The 16,821-nt window shown below is 39.2% G+C and overlaps 1 protein-coding gene across 1 annotated transcript in view; it reads left to right on the top strand.

The window, feature by feature from the left end:
- Positions 1–888: 888 nt before the first annotated feature.
- MARCO (macrophage receptor with collagenous structure) overlaps positions 889–16,821 on the top strand; it is a 31,268-nt gene continuing 15,335 nt past the window's right edge. Inside the window, exons 1-9 of the mRNA XM_070736986.1 lie at positions 889–1,144; positions 3,403–3,504; positions 7,508–7,720; positions 9,509–9,544; positions 11,049–11,093; positions 11,948–12,010; positions 12,126–12,158; positions 14,047–14,100; positions 14,197–14,241. Of these exons, the coding sequence (XP_070593087.1) occupies positions 1,033–1,144; positions 3,403–3,504; positions 7,508–7,720; positions 9,509–9,544; positions 11,049–11,093; positions 11,948–12,010; positions 12,126–12,158; positions 14,047–14,100; positions 14,197–14,241 (703 nt within the window). The 5' untranslated portion in view covers positions 889–1,032. The remainder of the gene's footprint in view (positions 1,145–3,402; positions 3,505–7,507; positions 7,721–9,508; positions 9,545–11,048; positions 11,094–11,947; positions 12,011–12,125; positions 12,159–14,046; positions 14,101–14,196; positions 14,242–16,821) is intronic.

Below are 16,821 nucleotides of genomic sequence, written 5' to 3'. Positions count from 1 at the left end.
AAATAAATAAAATAAAATAAAATAAAAGTAAGTAAATAAATAAAATACATACATACATACATACATACATACATACATACATACATACATACATACATACATAAACAAATACATAAAATTTAAAAAAAGGATCTTCAGCCCTATTACAAAACTGGGATTCTGGCAGGCTCTCACAGAAAAGAAACCATCAGCTAAAGAAACTCAATATTATTAGAGATGTGGCAAGGGTGGGATGCATATAGCCTTTGCATATTCAATATTGGCTAATTTTTGTTAGCCAACAGTAAGTATACTCTCTCCTAACCGCAGGCCTATATTAGTCATGATCCAAATTCATTGTCGCATTCCTATTCTTGATCCTTCCTTATTATGTGTCTCAACATTTTACTACAGTAATTTGCATCATTATATTGTTTGGATTATCACTATTTGTATTGGTGCCTTAGTTTTTTCTTTTTCTTTTTTTTTCTATTTTCCCTCGTCCCCCCTCAAATGATGCTCCTACGTGCTCATGGGACCAGGGGGGAGTTTTAGAGCTATTAATACCTTTTCTTCTTGTGCAAGCCCTCCACCCTAATCTCCCACTGCCTCAGCATTTTTCTTTCCGCAGCTCTCGCATTTCACAATGACAGTCACAGTCTATTAGTTTCTGTGATCACTCCTGTCCGTAAAACAGTGCTGAGTTAAACACATAGACATCCCTTGACATAAGCACGATGAGTCAAAGAGATTTCAAGAGAAATCATTGTGCAAATTACAAGAATCACATTTCAGAATAAAGATCTTAGTTTTAAAATCGAGCTCTTTATTTTTAATATTAGAGGGTATATTCTTCAGCCCAGTCTTAGACTTTTTTTGGAGGAAGTACAAGAATCACTCTGCTAGGGATTTTTTTTCCTTTTTTTTTTGCAAGTCTAGTAAAAAATAAAATCCAGCCAATGGCAAGCGTTCTTCTAATAAGATATATTTCCAGGAGATAAAAACTAGTAAATTTATCCTGATAGGATTGCAGTTTACAGTAAAACTTTGGTTATGGACAACTCAAATAGCCTCTTTGATGATAAATACAAAGACAACAAAGCATTCTCGTCGTCAGATAAGATGATTTTTGCATCTTCTGGAATCACATCGTTTGATATTAGTGGTAAAGTATTTTTACTTTTGGTTGACGATCATGTATACTTTGATCAAAATATCTAAGACAACTTATTAGTGATTCATTAGTGAGAATTTGTCTTTTTTGAATGGTATTAATTTGTTATTACATTAAATGGCATTATTTTATGGCACTGAAGTAAAAAATTGCCATGGAATTTCATGACCAAAACCATAATCCTAATCTTGGTCGTGACATATATGTGATGGGAATACATTGGTTTATATCTGTCCAAATACCTGTATATGCACAAGTGTCTATAGGAATTCTCAGTCATCCAGTTAATGATTGTCTCCAATGTGCTTTTCCAGAAGGAAACTGGACTTGTTTGTTTGTTTGTTTGTTTCTTTGTTTTATTGAAAGCATTTTGCTTCTTATCAAATAATCAGAATTGAAGAAACTTTTTGGATGAGAAGCAAAACCTCTTCAAATTAAAAGCAAACAAACAAGGAAGACCAGTGGTCATTTGGAAAAAAACCTTTTGGATATGCATAAGTGGTTTCTAAGGAAGACAGCTCATTCCAGTAACTTGGAAGTTTGAAGAGCACATACACAGTTGAATACTTTTTCTCCAGAATTTAGCTGAGAAAATCAGAAATCCGAAACCAAGCAGGATAAATCCTGGTTATGATTTAGATTGAGTGCACTGAGATATCTATAGCTAATGGGTAGAATAAGTGTTAAAAATATATATCCTGGAAGAAAAGCAATGGCAAACCACTTTTGCACATTGCCATGCAGGGGCATTTGGGAGGAGGCAAAAAAATAAAAATGGGGGTTGTGTTGCATAATTGAAGTGCCATCCTTTGGTATGTGCCTGGACACAACATGCATATGCATAGCAGTAATGTTTCAACTGCATAATTGCAGCCATCAACCATCAAACCAGCCAAAACCGGCAGAATCTCACCTCTGGCATGCACCTATATCAAGTTTGTAAGATTTTTCAACATTTATTCAGCTAGCTTTTGTCACAGGTTACATCAAAATACCCTAAGCAGCAAAATTATATTGCTTAGTTTCTTTTATTTTTATATTGATTGACTTGAATGTCACTGAGTTTTTTCTTTTACTGTACATACATATGTACCTACCTTGGACACCATGTTGACAAGAAAATTTCATAGATGGAATTACTGGAACCCAATCCAAATTGAGAGCATTGTTATCTTTTCAGTTCTATAGTTTTCACTTGAGAAAAAAGATAAATGAAATTTGCTAAAAGATATTCTTAGTTAGAGAAATCAGCAGAAGCCTTGTTATGTATTCATCAAGGATGGATTTATAGTTGCCTTTCACAATATGCTATGAGACACTAAGTGCTATTTTACACAGGGGCAAGGTTTTCATGACAACCATTTGTAGTGACAAGGTAAAAGGAAGAGCTTTTTGGGGAAATACACACAAATTTTATTGATGTGGGTTGTTGTCCCTTCATTGATTTATTGATGTGGGTTGTCCCTTTGTAGTGAGATTGTGTCAATTGGACTTTTCAAACGGACATTGGCGCAAGAACAAAATTCCTCAGAATTGTTCAACATGCCCTAGAGATGGGGTTCACATAATTTACCTACTGATTCACCTAGCACTGAAAATGTGAGTGTGAGTGCCTCCCATTCAGTTTAGTAAAGGTGGCTAAATCGGACGGCATACTACTGGTTTGCCCAAACCAGCCCAAAACGGCTGAATTCCACCTCTGGCGTACACCTATATCAAGTTTGTAAGATTTTTCAACATTTATTCAGCTAGCTTTTGTCACAGGTTACATCAAAATACCCTAAGAAGCAAAATTATATTGCTTATTTTTATATTGATTGACTTGAATGTCACTGAGTTTTACAAAACGTCTACAGTAAAAGATAGTGAAAATTAGTACTAAGGTGGGAGTTGTTGATTGTCATTTGTTGATTGTAGTTCTCAGCAGATGTCTTTAGAAATTTGAATGATCAAATAAGGTTGCATAGTTTACACTTACACTGCCTTTTGTCTAGAAATTAAGCAATTAACTCTCTGTTAAACGTATCAATAAAGGATAACCTGTTTTTAATCCTGCTATTCAATAGAACCCATATTTTAAAAAACTGTGTAGAAGATTATTATTATTATTGTTGTTGTTGTTGTTGTTGTTGTTGTTGTTATTATCTGAAACTAACATTATTTGACCAGTAATGGTAGTTTTGGTAACCTGTAGAGCCAAATGATGGACTTACATTACTCTGTATATTTTGTTTTTCCCCAAATTTTAGAACCAAACAAAAAGAAAAAATCTTGGCCATGCTGTGCTTGGTCTGTACTCATAATATATTTGGTTATGCTCACAGGAGTCACGGGACTGTTGGCTTATAAAGGTAACCTGCATTAAATGTAATTTAGCATTTTTTTAAATTAAAAAATTAAAACTGCCTGTTCTTACACTACTGATATTGTTAAATCTAGCTGAGTAAAATCCTTAGTTAACCTGCTGCCTTGGGTAGTTACCCTCAGCAGCATTGAAGTATCAGTTCAATGTACTGTATGTTGTGTGAAAGTCATAACTGTGGTGAGGAGCATCATATTATGTCCCCCTAAGCACCCAGATGTTTTGCTGTGTCCTCTTTAACTGATGGCTGTATTTCAGATCATGAAGGGTTTCCCCCTCCTATTATTAATGATCAGAAAAGAATACAGAGTTAAAAAGGTAAAGAGAACTCACCCATCCTAAAACCTTCTAAAAAAGTGAGAGTATTTCTAACTTCTACTTACAAAATAAAAACAGTGCCAAAAATGATTTCTTAGCATTCACTAAATAACCTTCAGACCTTTAGTTTCCAAACCCATTTTTCCAGATGCTTTTGTCTTCAGCCACATGTGAGACAGATTAGTCATCCTGGGTTTTCTCATCATAATCTGGCTATGCTATTTTATTACAATGCTTTTTATTTTGTCAGATAATATTGAATGTAAAAACAGCAGCAACACAACAATAGGAAACTATTTGGTAGTCTAGATTAAGTTGCAGAAGTATGCTGGGGACAGAAGAAGCTAAAAGTGCCACTTGATTCCAAGTATCCCCGAGCCTTTAGCTGGTGAATTATGACCAATAATGGGGCACACCTGGACAGAATATGTGGTACCACCACTTTTCTTTTGATTGGTTGGTTTGTTGATTGATTGATTGATTGATTGATTGATTGATTGATTCATTCATTCATTCATTCATTCATTCATTCAGTAGTGGATTCCACTTACCTTTGTTACCGGTTTGGCAATGGGAGCGCATGGGCATGCACGCATGCTGTATATGCACATAAGCTTCTGCACATGCACAGAGAATTTTTGGATGACATATGAGTGGGTGGGTGGAGTCTCCTGCCGCCACAGCTACCAATTCGCCGTACTGGGTTGAACTGGTAGCAACCCACCACTGGATTGATTGATCAAGTTGTTTTCTACTCCTGACAGCCATATAGTTTTTCTCTATTTTTTTTTAGCCTACATTTTTAAAAAGGAGAGAGAGAGAAGGAACAGGAATTGGGACACTAAAGCATAGAAAAAAGACAGGGGATGGGAACATCATGCTAGAAATATGGATGATAAATGCACACCAAGACAGAGTAAGACAGTAAATACAGGGATTATAGATCAAGGTTAAAGGTCCTTGTGAGATTACAAAGGTTAAAGGCAGCAATTAGTTTTGGGAGTCCTATAAATGTTCTTAGCTTTCTGTCTAATAATAATGATCTCCATTCCCCATCTGCATCACTTGTTTTCTTAGTACTTAATGGTTCACAGCTGAAGCCAAGAATATCTATATTGGATGCAGCTGGTAGCAAAAACCACGATCTTGTGGCCATTCCATCAACAGTGATGGCACTATATGAATTTATCAGATTATAGTAAACAGCTGATAACAAATGTGCCTCCCATATGAGGTGGAAATGCTGGTGGGTAAACAAATTGTTGGTGGTGTTCTTGTGATTGCCATTCTTTCAATGTTTCCCTATCTCTTTTCAGTATAGAGAACATGTGCTAGAACATGAAATGAGGATTTAGTGCATTTAAATTGCATTTAAAGAAAGACATGGAAGTTCTGCTGGTGGGGCTAATTCAATCATAGGTACAGGTGACCCTCAAATGTTGCAGTGATCACCAGATCTTTCACTTCCACTCAATTTCTTTGAAGAAATATGTTGTTGTTGTTGCTGTTGTTCAGTCCTAAATTGTGTCTGACTCTTTGCAATCCCATGGATTCCAGCATGCCAAGCACCCCTGTTTCCCACTGTCTCCCTGAGTCTGCCCAAACTCATGTCCACTGTGCTGATGACACTGTCTAACCAGAAGAAACATTAGAGGACACATATCCAGAGGTGGACTCCTCCCAGTTCAGACCAGTTCTCTAGTACCAGTAGTAGGAATTTCCCCCTGTTCACCAAACCAGCTGCAATGGCTGGCTGGACATGCCCCTGAACCAGTCCTCTACCTTGAAATCTGTCTGCCAGAGCCAAATTTATTTGAAAATAACCCTCTGTGCATGCACCAAGCATCCTGGGAGCTATGGGGGTGCAAACTGAAAGAAGTTCAAAACAGAAAATAATAACAATTGTCAATTACAGAAGCTATTGATCAAATCAAATGGTGAAGACTAGTGTTGGGCAAACCCAATGAATAGTGTTGGGCGAACCGAACCAGCACAATTCGGGTCTGTACCAAATTCTATGGTGTTCGGCATGCCGCACCCGAACCCAAATTTTTTAAAAAATTCGTGCTTCAGTTCGGTGTTCATGCCGAACACCGCAAAAGCTACCACCCGCCTGTCTTCTGCTGAGAAGAGGAGGAGGAGGAGCCGGACGCTGGTGGCAGCAGAGGAAGACGAACACCGGGGAGCTGTCAGCCAGTCGGGAGGCTGGGAGGGAGACACAAAAGGAGCTGGGGAATCCCACGAAGGGATTCCAGGGGTGGAGCTTTGACGTTACGTATACCAGCAGGTTGCTAAGGACACCAAGGTGATCACTTCCTGGATTCCATGGAATCCAGGAAGTGATCACCTTGGCATCCTTAGCAACCTGTCGATATACGTGACATCAAAGCTCCGCCCCTGGAATCTCTTCGTGGGGTTCCCCAGCTCCTTCAAAAGGAGGTCTTTTCATGGAAAAAAATAATTTATTTTTATGAAAATGAACGCCACAGCGGCGCCACAAGCAAAGGAAGGTCTTTTCAAGTAAAAATAAAAAATTTTCGTGAAAATAAAAATAAATTAAAATAAAAAATCCATTAAAATAAATAACAATGGGATTCTGGGGGCAGAACTTTGGTGCCATGGACAGTTTGGGTTTGGGTTCGGCCAAACTTTGCGTGAAGTTCATCCAAACTTGCCGAACCTAAACACCGTTGGGTTCGCCCATCACTACCAATGAAGTTCAGGTTCGGCAAACTCACCCGAACTTTGCTGTGAAGTTCGGGTGAGTTCGCCGAACCTGAACAGCAGCAGTGCCACTGCGGCATCCTTTTCTGTAAAAATAAACAAGGAGGTGGAGAATTCCCCACCTCCTTTTGCTTCTTTTAATTTTTACGGAAAAGGATGCCGCAGCGGCGCTGCAAGCAAAAGGAGATGGAGAATCCCACGATGGGATTCCGGGGGTGGGGCCTTGATGTCACAGAGACTCCTTCCTCCCTGTTTCGGTTGGCCAGGAAGGAATCCCCATGATGTCAAAGCCCCACCCCCAGAATCCCATCGTGGGATTTCCCACCTCCTTTTGCTTGCAGCACCGCAAGCAAAAGGAGGTGGGGAATCCCACGATGGGATTCCACACTCTCCTCCCGGGCAGTGGCGCTTTGCGATGTTCGAGCAAACGCCGAACGCCAAACCCGAATTTTTAAAAAAGTTTGGTTCGCCCAACACTAGTGAAGACATACTTGAAACCCTAGAGCAGTGATGGCGAACCTATGGCACGAGTGCCACAGGTGGCACATTGGGCCATATCTGCTGGCACATGAACTGTTGCCCTAGCTCAGCTCCAACATGCATGTGTGTGCTGGCCAGCTGATTTTCGGCTCGCACGGAGGCTCTGGCAGGATGTTTTCGGCTTCCAGAGAGCCTCCAGGGAATGGGCTAGGTACGATATGGAAGGACAGGTCCTGGTGGGAATTTTCACAAATTGTGATTATTTCTACAACTTCAAGAGAACTTTCAAGATATGGGAATAAGGCTCCCTGACAAAATAGTAGGATTTGGTTAAAACTGGAAAGTTCTCCTAAGTTTACATTCCCCTAAGGTTATGTAGAAAAATGAAAATTAACTTAGAAAATTAGCACAGTGGGGTAATGGTGAATAAAGTTTGGTTATTTCATTACATTATGTTTAATTTTTCTTAGTCTATACAATGCAAAAAAATATAAATAACATGGAAAACTGCACAACAGCAAAACTAGCGAATCATCTTGCCAATGCCTCCACGGAGAATGAAATCATTTTTGGAATCAATACTCAGAGTGGACAAGAAAACTGGATCCACAATTTAAAACAAGAATTTCATATAATCAAATTGAGCAACCAACTTTTACAATGGGAAATGGCAAACGTTACAGGTACATCCTAGTTTCGCGTAATCTGAATGCAGGTTTTTTTGTTTTGTTTTGTCTGTGCATATTAAGTATTTTGAATGCTGTATATAAAATGGAATGGATTTCTTTGTTCAAATGCCACATTTATAATTCAGGGGACCTCTCTGCTCTTGGTCTTCCTTTTGCTCCCTTGCAAGAGTTCACGGAAAAGAGCTTGAATATCAAAATAAATAAATAAATTTGATCCATTAAGCCATTAGAATCAAATTCTGCATAGACCTTTTTCTCTGAAGCAAATGTAAAATTATCTTAACCCCAAAGGTTTCTGATCAAGACTTTCCAGCACTCCCAATATATGCTGAAGATAATCAGAGTATATATATGTATAAAAGTATGTATTATTGGCTAGTGATCATGTTGTATGTGCCTCTGTGTATATTATGATATAACCTATATGGGGATGGGTGGATGGATGGTTGGAAAGAAGGAAGGAAGGGTTCAGTTAAATAAGGTTCAGGAGGAAAGTGTTTTTAATAGGAAAGTGAACACAAAAACAAGGGGGCACAATCTGAGGTTAGTTGGAGGAAAGATCAGAAGCAATGTTTGAAAATATTATTTTACTGAAAGATTAGTAGATGTTTGGAACAAACTTCCATCAGACATGGTTGGTGAATCCACAGTAACTGAATTTAAACATGCCTGGGATAAACATATATCTATCCAAAAATAAAATACAGGAAATAGTATAACGGCAGACTAGGTGGACGGTGAGGTCTTTTTCTGCCATCAATCTTCTATGTTTCTATGTTTCTAAGGATTTCATTTGGTACTTTCATCATTTTGGTGTAAGTGCTATGATGTTTAATGATATGTGGGAAAGACCTTGGGAGCTAAAGCAAAGAGATGCTGTCTAGGGAAAAGAGACAGCATAGCCTGCAGCTGGATAGTGGGTGAGGCAAGACACTCAGAAAGGATCATCCTTAGTTTCAGTTTCTCAAGCTGTAAAGGAGACAACAGGATTGTGCAGCTTTACGATAAAGTAAAATTGGATTATCTGGAAATGTTTCCTGTCTGATCTACCTGGCTGAAAGATATAGGGCTGAGAGATGTATCATTGATCTGGGGCATTGTGTTGGATTATGATCTGGGTTGAATTAAATAGCAAGTAAAATCAGTTGCAAAGCAACATTCAGAAAACTGTTGCTATTGCTGCCATGCATAGCTCTACAAAGCCACCAGAATAATCACATTAACATGCACTAGCCCACCCAGTACTACTGTTCAGGATTGGGTATCAGCCCTTTCAATTACCTTAACAAAGACCAGAAAAGACTGACAGTGGTTATATTCCTACTTGTTTGTATTTCATTAGTATATTTATTTCTTCTTCATGTGGACTTGTAGCTTGATGAGAGGTTTTGAACTATTAGAGTTTGCAGCAGTTGGGTGGAAATCTCTTGATCTGGCTATAAATACCCAATAAAGCCCTTCTGGTACACCTTGGAAATTTCTAAGGAAATTTAAAAGGAATGGTTAATCCTTTTGCCTGGAAATGTTAATGAGTAGAATTCAAACAAATGCTATAAATGTTCATAATGTACTGTAATCCATGAAAACAAAATGAGGAAAAGGAGGTCATAAACCACTATGGGAATGTTGAAAATGGTAACATTGCACGTATACATAATGTAACTGGAGAAATGTTAAAATAGGGTTTACATCTGGAGTAAATGTGCAGCTTGTTTAATAAGTGTATGAAAATGGATTGATTTTAGTTTCGCTGTTTCCAACGGATGTCAATATCTTTTTCAGACCACATTAAAAGCAACGTGATTCGAGGATTTCCTGGTTGGTAACTATAATATGACCTTCTAATCACTTTCTAGTCTTTCATATATTGCTCCAACTTAATTGAGGTATACTTGGCGCACTCTGAACTTGCTTGTTTTCTTGCAAACTTTTCATTATTCCAGCTAAATAAACTAAGACAACCTTAGAGAACCCCAAGGACCTCTCATTTCAATCCTGAGCTACAATTTTTTTCCTTTATTGGGTCCAGCCTAATTCCTGTAAAATATCTGAATGTGTCTAAAATTAAATTATATTCTATAAACAAGCAAAAGTCATACACATTTGAGTTCTAGTGCGCAAAAGTAGGCAACACCAGCTGCTCTAAACCTCTACAGCAGGGATGTCAAACTTGATTTTATTGATGGCCACATCAGGGTTGTGTTTGACTTCAGGAGGCTGGGAGTGGGCGTGGCCTGGGTAGGTGTGGCCAGCTCCATTTTCACTGGCAGAGGGTTGCAAGAGGCCATGGCAGCTGAAAATGGAGCTTAAAAACCCGTTTTCCCTGGCAGAAGCACTGTCCTTCACTGTTTCCAGGGTGGCCCCGTGGATCTGATTGAAGTACTCTGTGGGCCTTGAGTTTGATACTCCTTCTCTACCGCATTCATTTGAAGTATCATTACTAAATTGTTCATTTTTGTCTTACTGGATTCAACAAAAAATGTGTGAGAATGTGCCTGTTGAACACTATTGGTGGATGGATCGACAGAAATTAGCAATAATCTGTATTTGTGCATTATTTGTAAAAAGGATCAGGAGAACTAATCCTATTATCCAATTTTAAGGGTGGAATATACGTGCAAGTTTTTTTAAAATGTATTTGAAAATGGATAGGTTAGTGGAAATAATGTAAAAAGAAAAAAACCAACTAAGAAAATTGGAGAAATCATATTAAGAAAGTTTCCAAAAATGCCTCTCTTAAGCAAAATATTTATTCTGGGAGAAATGTGCAAGAAAATGAATTTTCATGTGGATTAAAGAAGAGAAAAGCAGTTAGATGCAGATATCAGTTGGAACAGATATAAGGAATGAAAGGAGAAACATTAGATGCAGAGAGTAATCAGAACTGACAGATTCACCTATCCCTGATGCAAATAGGTTGGGTTGAATAGCTGGACACTTGAATAGATAGATCCCATGATTACGTATAGAAAGTCCAAAAGCAGATGAAATGTCAGATGAAAACATGGAGGAAGATTAGGGGCAATGGCTACACATTCCCTTCATTCAAAAACACATATTCTCTGATTTTGTTCCCCATAATTCACCTCCAATGATGAAAATACTTTTACAAATATATCCATGTGCCAGTTATAGTAACATAAATTTAGTGGCCTGGTTTAGACTGGTTTCTGCTGCTGGTGTGTGTATGGGAGGGAGGGGGGAGGGAGGGAGGGAGGGAGGGGGGAGGGAGGGAGGGAGGGGAGAGAGAGGGAGAGGGAGAGAGTAGCAACTTTGAAGATCAGCACAAAAATAAGAAGAATCCTCTTTTCTTCATAATCAGGTCCCAAAGGACAAACTGGAATGCCGGGAAGAAAAGGTGACCAAGGTAATAAAGTTCACATTTTCAAAAAACTCAATTTTGAATTTAGAACATTGACCCAGTTCAAATGTAACAACTTTGATCCATTAATAAGCTACATGCCTGTATACTTCATGTCCCTCTTACTTGGCTATCATCCTGAGTTGGATATGAAGTCAGGAACAGTCATGTGTCTTACTGAATTAGCCATACCCGGATCTGCACCTTGAATTGTGATTGCAAATTGCAAATGTCGTTAAGAAGTCAGATCTAACCTTTATAAATTAATTAATTACAGCTCTCTCTAAGTGGTTTACAGAGTCAGCGTATTGTCTCCAACAATCCGGGTCCTCATTTTACTGACTTCAGAAGGATGGAAGGCTGAGTCAATCTTGAGTTGGTCAGGCTCATATTCCTGACAATGGTCACAGTTAGCCTGCAATACTGCATTCTAACCACTGCATCACCAGGGCTCCTTAAAACAATGGATATACCTGCAGTCAAAGTGAAATGAAATGGCCACTAAAATGGGCAGCTGAAATGTAATATTTATGAACCTGGCAGATTCAAGGGCTGAATTTGAATCATTTATTGCACGTATGTCATATACTTGCTGGGGTGGCACAGTGGTTAGAGTGCAGCACTGCAGGCTACTTCAGCTAACTGCTAGCTGTAGTTTAGCAGTTCAAATCTCACCACTAGCTCAAGGTTGACTCAGCCTTCTGATGTGGGTAAAATGAGGACGCAGATTGTTGGGAGCAACATGCTGATTATGTAGACCACTTAGAGAGGGCTGTAAAAGCACTATGAAGCAGTATATAAACCTAAATGCTATTGCTGTATAACATCTGCTATAAACCCACAACTGCGGTATCTTTCAGGAGATAAAGGTGAAAAAGGAGACATTGGTTTAACAGGAATTAAAGGAGACCCGGGAACCAATGGTAAGCAAGTAAAACTACAATCCCCATCATCGAGCAGAGGGCTGAGGTGGTGATATTACTCAATTTGGGATTTTTAAAAACTGAATGAGTCACTTCTCTCTCTTTTTTTTTTCAGGGATTGGACTTTCTGGACCAAAAGGAGAACCTGGTAATTCCTCAGCTGCAGTCTGAGTCTCTATTCTGTGAAGACAAGAGGGGTGTTATCCAATTTATATCAGTGGTGGGTTGTTGCCAGTTCGGAACACTTTGCCCGAATCAGTGGTGGTAATTTGCCCCCGCTCCTGGCAGCAACGGCTGGCTGGCCATACCCACGAACTGGTATTCCGGTTGCCATGGCTGACAAAAAAAACCCCTCTGTGCATGCACAAAGGCTTCTGAGCATGCATAGAGAATCATTTCCCCAATGTGCAAAACATGCACTTCTGAAATAATATGTGAACCAGTAGAGAAGGTAAATGGAACCCATCCCTGGTCCATACGAACCATTTAATTTTTTTTGGCTGTTCCTGGGCTTCACCCTGAAGGACATCACTCTAGAAATCAGTGGTTCCCATTCTGTGGGTTGAGAATCCTTTGAGGGTTGAACGACCATTTCACAAAGGTTGCCTAAGACTGGGGGTGGGCTACTGGGGGATGGGGAGGAACGCAGTGGGGTAGCAAAAATGGAGCTCCACCCCAGAGCACCCAATTTGTACTGAAAGATATTGAAATAAAATGCATAAGCCACGCCCACAGTGTGGTAGTAAAATTTTTGGTAGCCCTTTACTGCCTAAGACCATGGGAAAAGACAAATTTCCCATGGTGTTAGGAACTAAAGAGTTTATTCTGGCATCTTGGAACATATTTTTACAATCCAACCAATCAGGTGTTTACAGTGGGGGTGTCCCACTGACCTTCCTGCCAATCAGCTTAAAGCTCTGTTGGAAGAATTGGTGCTAGACTTATGGTTGGGGGTCACCACAGCATGAGGAACTGTATTAAAAGGATTGAGAACTACTGCTCTAGATCTTGGTGTGCAAGGATATTTGCAACTTTTTGTAGGAAGAAGTGTCAAGAGAGACTCAAGAAGACTATTAGACTAGAAAGCAGGCATTGGGATGGGGGAATAAACAGTGTATTGGTCTTCTGGAGGGGTGGGAAGACATTAATTTTCATTAGAACCCTTTATTGCCTTATGTAGATTCAGGCATGCCAGGATATGGGGTACTGTACCTTACAGCAATTTCTCTATGCCCACATGGAATAGTTATAGCCTTGTAGAATAGTAGTATATTGTAGTACATTCAGCCATGAATTTATTCTAGGATCAAAGGAAGGTGGGGAAATCCACTTTTTGGACCCTGAAATAATAAGAAAGGAAAGATTATTTTATCCCTTTTCTCAGACTACAGCAGTGATGGCGAACAATTCCCACATACTGCCCCTCCTCCCCGCCGTGCATGTGTGCAGATCTGACTAAAGCTTCTGGACTCTGTGGATGGAGAAAAATGGGCCCAGTGGGCCTACCGGAAGTTCAAATTTGAACTTCCGGGAGGCCTAGTGGGCCATTTTTTGCCCTCCCTAGGATTCAGGAAAACCTCCTGAAAACTGGGGAGGGCGAAAACGGCCTCCCCCCATCCTCTGGAAGGCTGAAAATCAGCTGGCCAAAGCATACATGTGTGCTGTATCTGACACAGGGCAACACCTCTCATGCCCATGGATAAGGCTCTGCGTGCCACCTGTGGCACACGTGCCATAGGTTCTCCACCATGGGACTATGGTCAAAATTTTTGCTATTCTCCACCGGTGAATTTGAAGTGGAGACCTCTGTTAAGCATAATATATCATTTCTAAAACAGATTTCAAAATCTTTCTTAACACTTTCCCATCTGTGATTTATCTCAGATCACAAAACCGAGATGTTTAAGTTGTGGTCTAGCTATATATACACATATTTCTGCTAAACTGTAAATCCTATTGAGCTCAGTGATACTTAATCCCTAGTATATACAGAGAAAAAGATTGCATTTTTTAAATGTATCTTGTGTATGTTTTAGGAGTCCCAGGAATACAAGGATATCCTGGTTACCCGGGAGAAAAAGGTGATACAGGTAATAAAGTAATCAGATGCTGAAATTCAAGTAAAGTTTAATTTCATTGCCAATTGTTTGACATTTATTTTTCTTTTCTCTATATTTTGTTTATAGGAACCATGGGAGCAAAAGGAAGTCAAGGAGAGCGAGGTTTATCAGGTAATCTATTTCATGCTGGTGGCTGGATTTTCCCCTTTAAGCATTTTTTTCTTAAAGTGATTCCCCTGGGAGATCCTTAAATATGGCTTCTTTTGCACTTCACAACTTCACTGGTCAGATCAGGGAAGTCCAATCTAGCATGTTTCAGTTGTGGACTGAAGTTCAGAGAAGTTCTAAAGCAAGACAGGGATCATCAGGTGATGGTGACGGAAGAGTCTAGTTTCCAGTCTTGTGAAAAAGGAACATATGGTTAATTATATACTGCTCAAAAAAAATAAAAGGACCACCCAAATAACACATCCTAGATCTGAATGAATGAAATATTTTCATTGAATACGTTGTTCTGTACAAAGTTGAATGTGTACAACAGCATGTGAAATTGATTGTCCATCAGTGTTACTTCCTAAGTGGACAGTTTGATTTCACAGAGGTTTGAATTACTTGGAGTTATATTGTGTTGTTTAAGTGTTCCCTTTATTTTTTTTGAGCAGTATATTATAGTATCGGTGTGTTTTTACAGCAGGAATTAGGATAGGGCCTTTCAAGATCTTCTTACTTGGGAGACATGGGGAAAACATTGGTAAGTCTTGGTTACAATGCAAAGGTACCATATTTTACCCCAGTTCATAGACCTAAATGTCATGGGCTGCCCTTAGTTCCCAGATCTATTTCTAGTCAGAGATACGCATCCAAACTTGGAACTCCCCCCCCCCCCAAAGATATGACTCCCATCCTCCAAATGTCTAACTTGGTCTTTTTAACATTGAAATCCTAATATCTTTCAACAATTCTCTTTATAGACCATATGAAGGTTTGATCTAAATGCATATAACATGAGTGACTGCATTTTCCAATGTTAAGATGGAAATAAAAACCAGCAAGACTCAAATGAAATTAAACCACATTATTACTATGGGTGACTGCACAAACAGTGAGATGTTTTCAGAGGATTTGGTATTTTTATCCACCTATCCTTCCCAACGACTGTTGTTTGATGATATATTTTATAAATATAGTGGATGACAATGAGACAATGATAGATAGATAGATAGATAGATAGATAGATAGACAGACAGACAGACAGACAGACAGACAGACAGACAGACAGACAATAGAGACAGACAGACAAATATATGATTTTGTAGTAGCTACAAATGCTGAGCAATTATCTCTTTCTTTTAGTGATAGATCATTTGATAGATGACAGATAGATTAGATAGATTAGATAGATAGATAGATAGATAGATAGATAGAGAGAGAGAGAGAGAGAGAGAGAGAGAGAGAGACAGACAGACAGACAGACAGACAGACAGACAGACAGAAAGACAAATAGATAGACAAACACCGACAGACAGACAGACAGACAGACAGACAGACAGACAGAGATATATGATTTTGTATCAGCTACAAATGCTGAACAACTATCTCATCTTTCTTTTAGTATAGCCAATGTGTAACACATATTTCAAAGGAATATACAATTTGTGCTAATTCATAGTTGCATAAACATCACCACAAAGATATACCATTAAAATTTGGAGAGTGGGATGATGATAGAAAGATTGCTAAAGATAATGTGAAGTTTTTCATGGAATTATACACCCAGATGCCATAATTCCTCAAGTTACTATACATTAGATTTGTGCCAAACAGGCCAATTGAGCGATGTGCAATGTGAGTAGCCCCATTTCCTCCTTAAGGACCCTTGGAATTCCCTCAATTATTCTTGGAATTCATCAAGTCACCATTTCTTATCATTTTAGGCAAGAAAAATGTGCAAAAAATATAAAATTGGATTAGTAAATCTAGGTCTGCTCAGATGTATAACACCACCTGTTTGCATTATTGCCCTATCTACTGCAGTTTTCCATCTTCAGGGAAAATGGTAAATTGACCCTGCACACCCAAATTTGTCTCCAAGGTTTACTTAATCATACAATATTGAATTAACCCAATTCCTTCATTTGTTCAGCACTCTGGACCATAAATTAGTTATTAGGGCTCAACTCAAATGACATCCTGCATAGTGATGGGCGAACTGAACTCGCACAATTCGGGTCCGTACCGAATTTTGCGGTGTTTGGTATGCTGACTCCAAAATTTTTTGAAGCTTCGGGCAAAGTTCGGGGTCGCATTCGGCGTTCGGAGTGTTGACGTCATCAGCAGGTTGCTAAGGACGCCAAGGTGATCACTTCCTGGATTCCATGGAATCCAGGAAGTGATCACCTTGGTGTCCTTAGCAACCTGCCGGTGACGTCAAAGCTCTGCCCCCGGAATCTCTTCGTGGGAGGGATTCCCCAGTTCCTTCAAAAGGAGGTCTTCACGTAAAAATAAACATTGTTATTTTTACGAAAAAGGACGCCACAGCGGCGCTGCAAGCAAAGGGCAGTCCTTTCACGTAAAAATAAACATGTTTATTTTTACGTGAATGGACCTCCCTTTGCTTGCAGCGCCGCTGCGGCATCCTTTTTCATAAAAATAAAAATAAATAAAAATAAAAAATCCATAAAATTAAAAAACGATGGGATTCTGGGGGCGGAGCTTTGACATCACGCAGCGTTCGGAGTTCGGGTTCGGTTC

The sequence above is a fragment of the Erythrolamprus reginae genome, chromosome 1 (genome assembly GCF_031021105.1).
Source record: "Erythrolamprus reginae isolate rEryReg1 chromosome 1, rEryReg1.hap1, whole genome shotgun sequence".
In the NCBI taxonomy this organism is placed as follows: Eukaryota; Metazoa; Chordata; class Lepidosauria; order Squamata; family Dipsadidae; genus Erythrolamprus; species Erythrolamprus reginae.
This window is presented reverse-complemented; position numbering and strand designations above follow the sequence as displayed.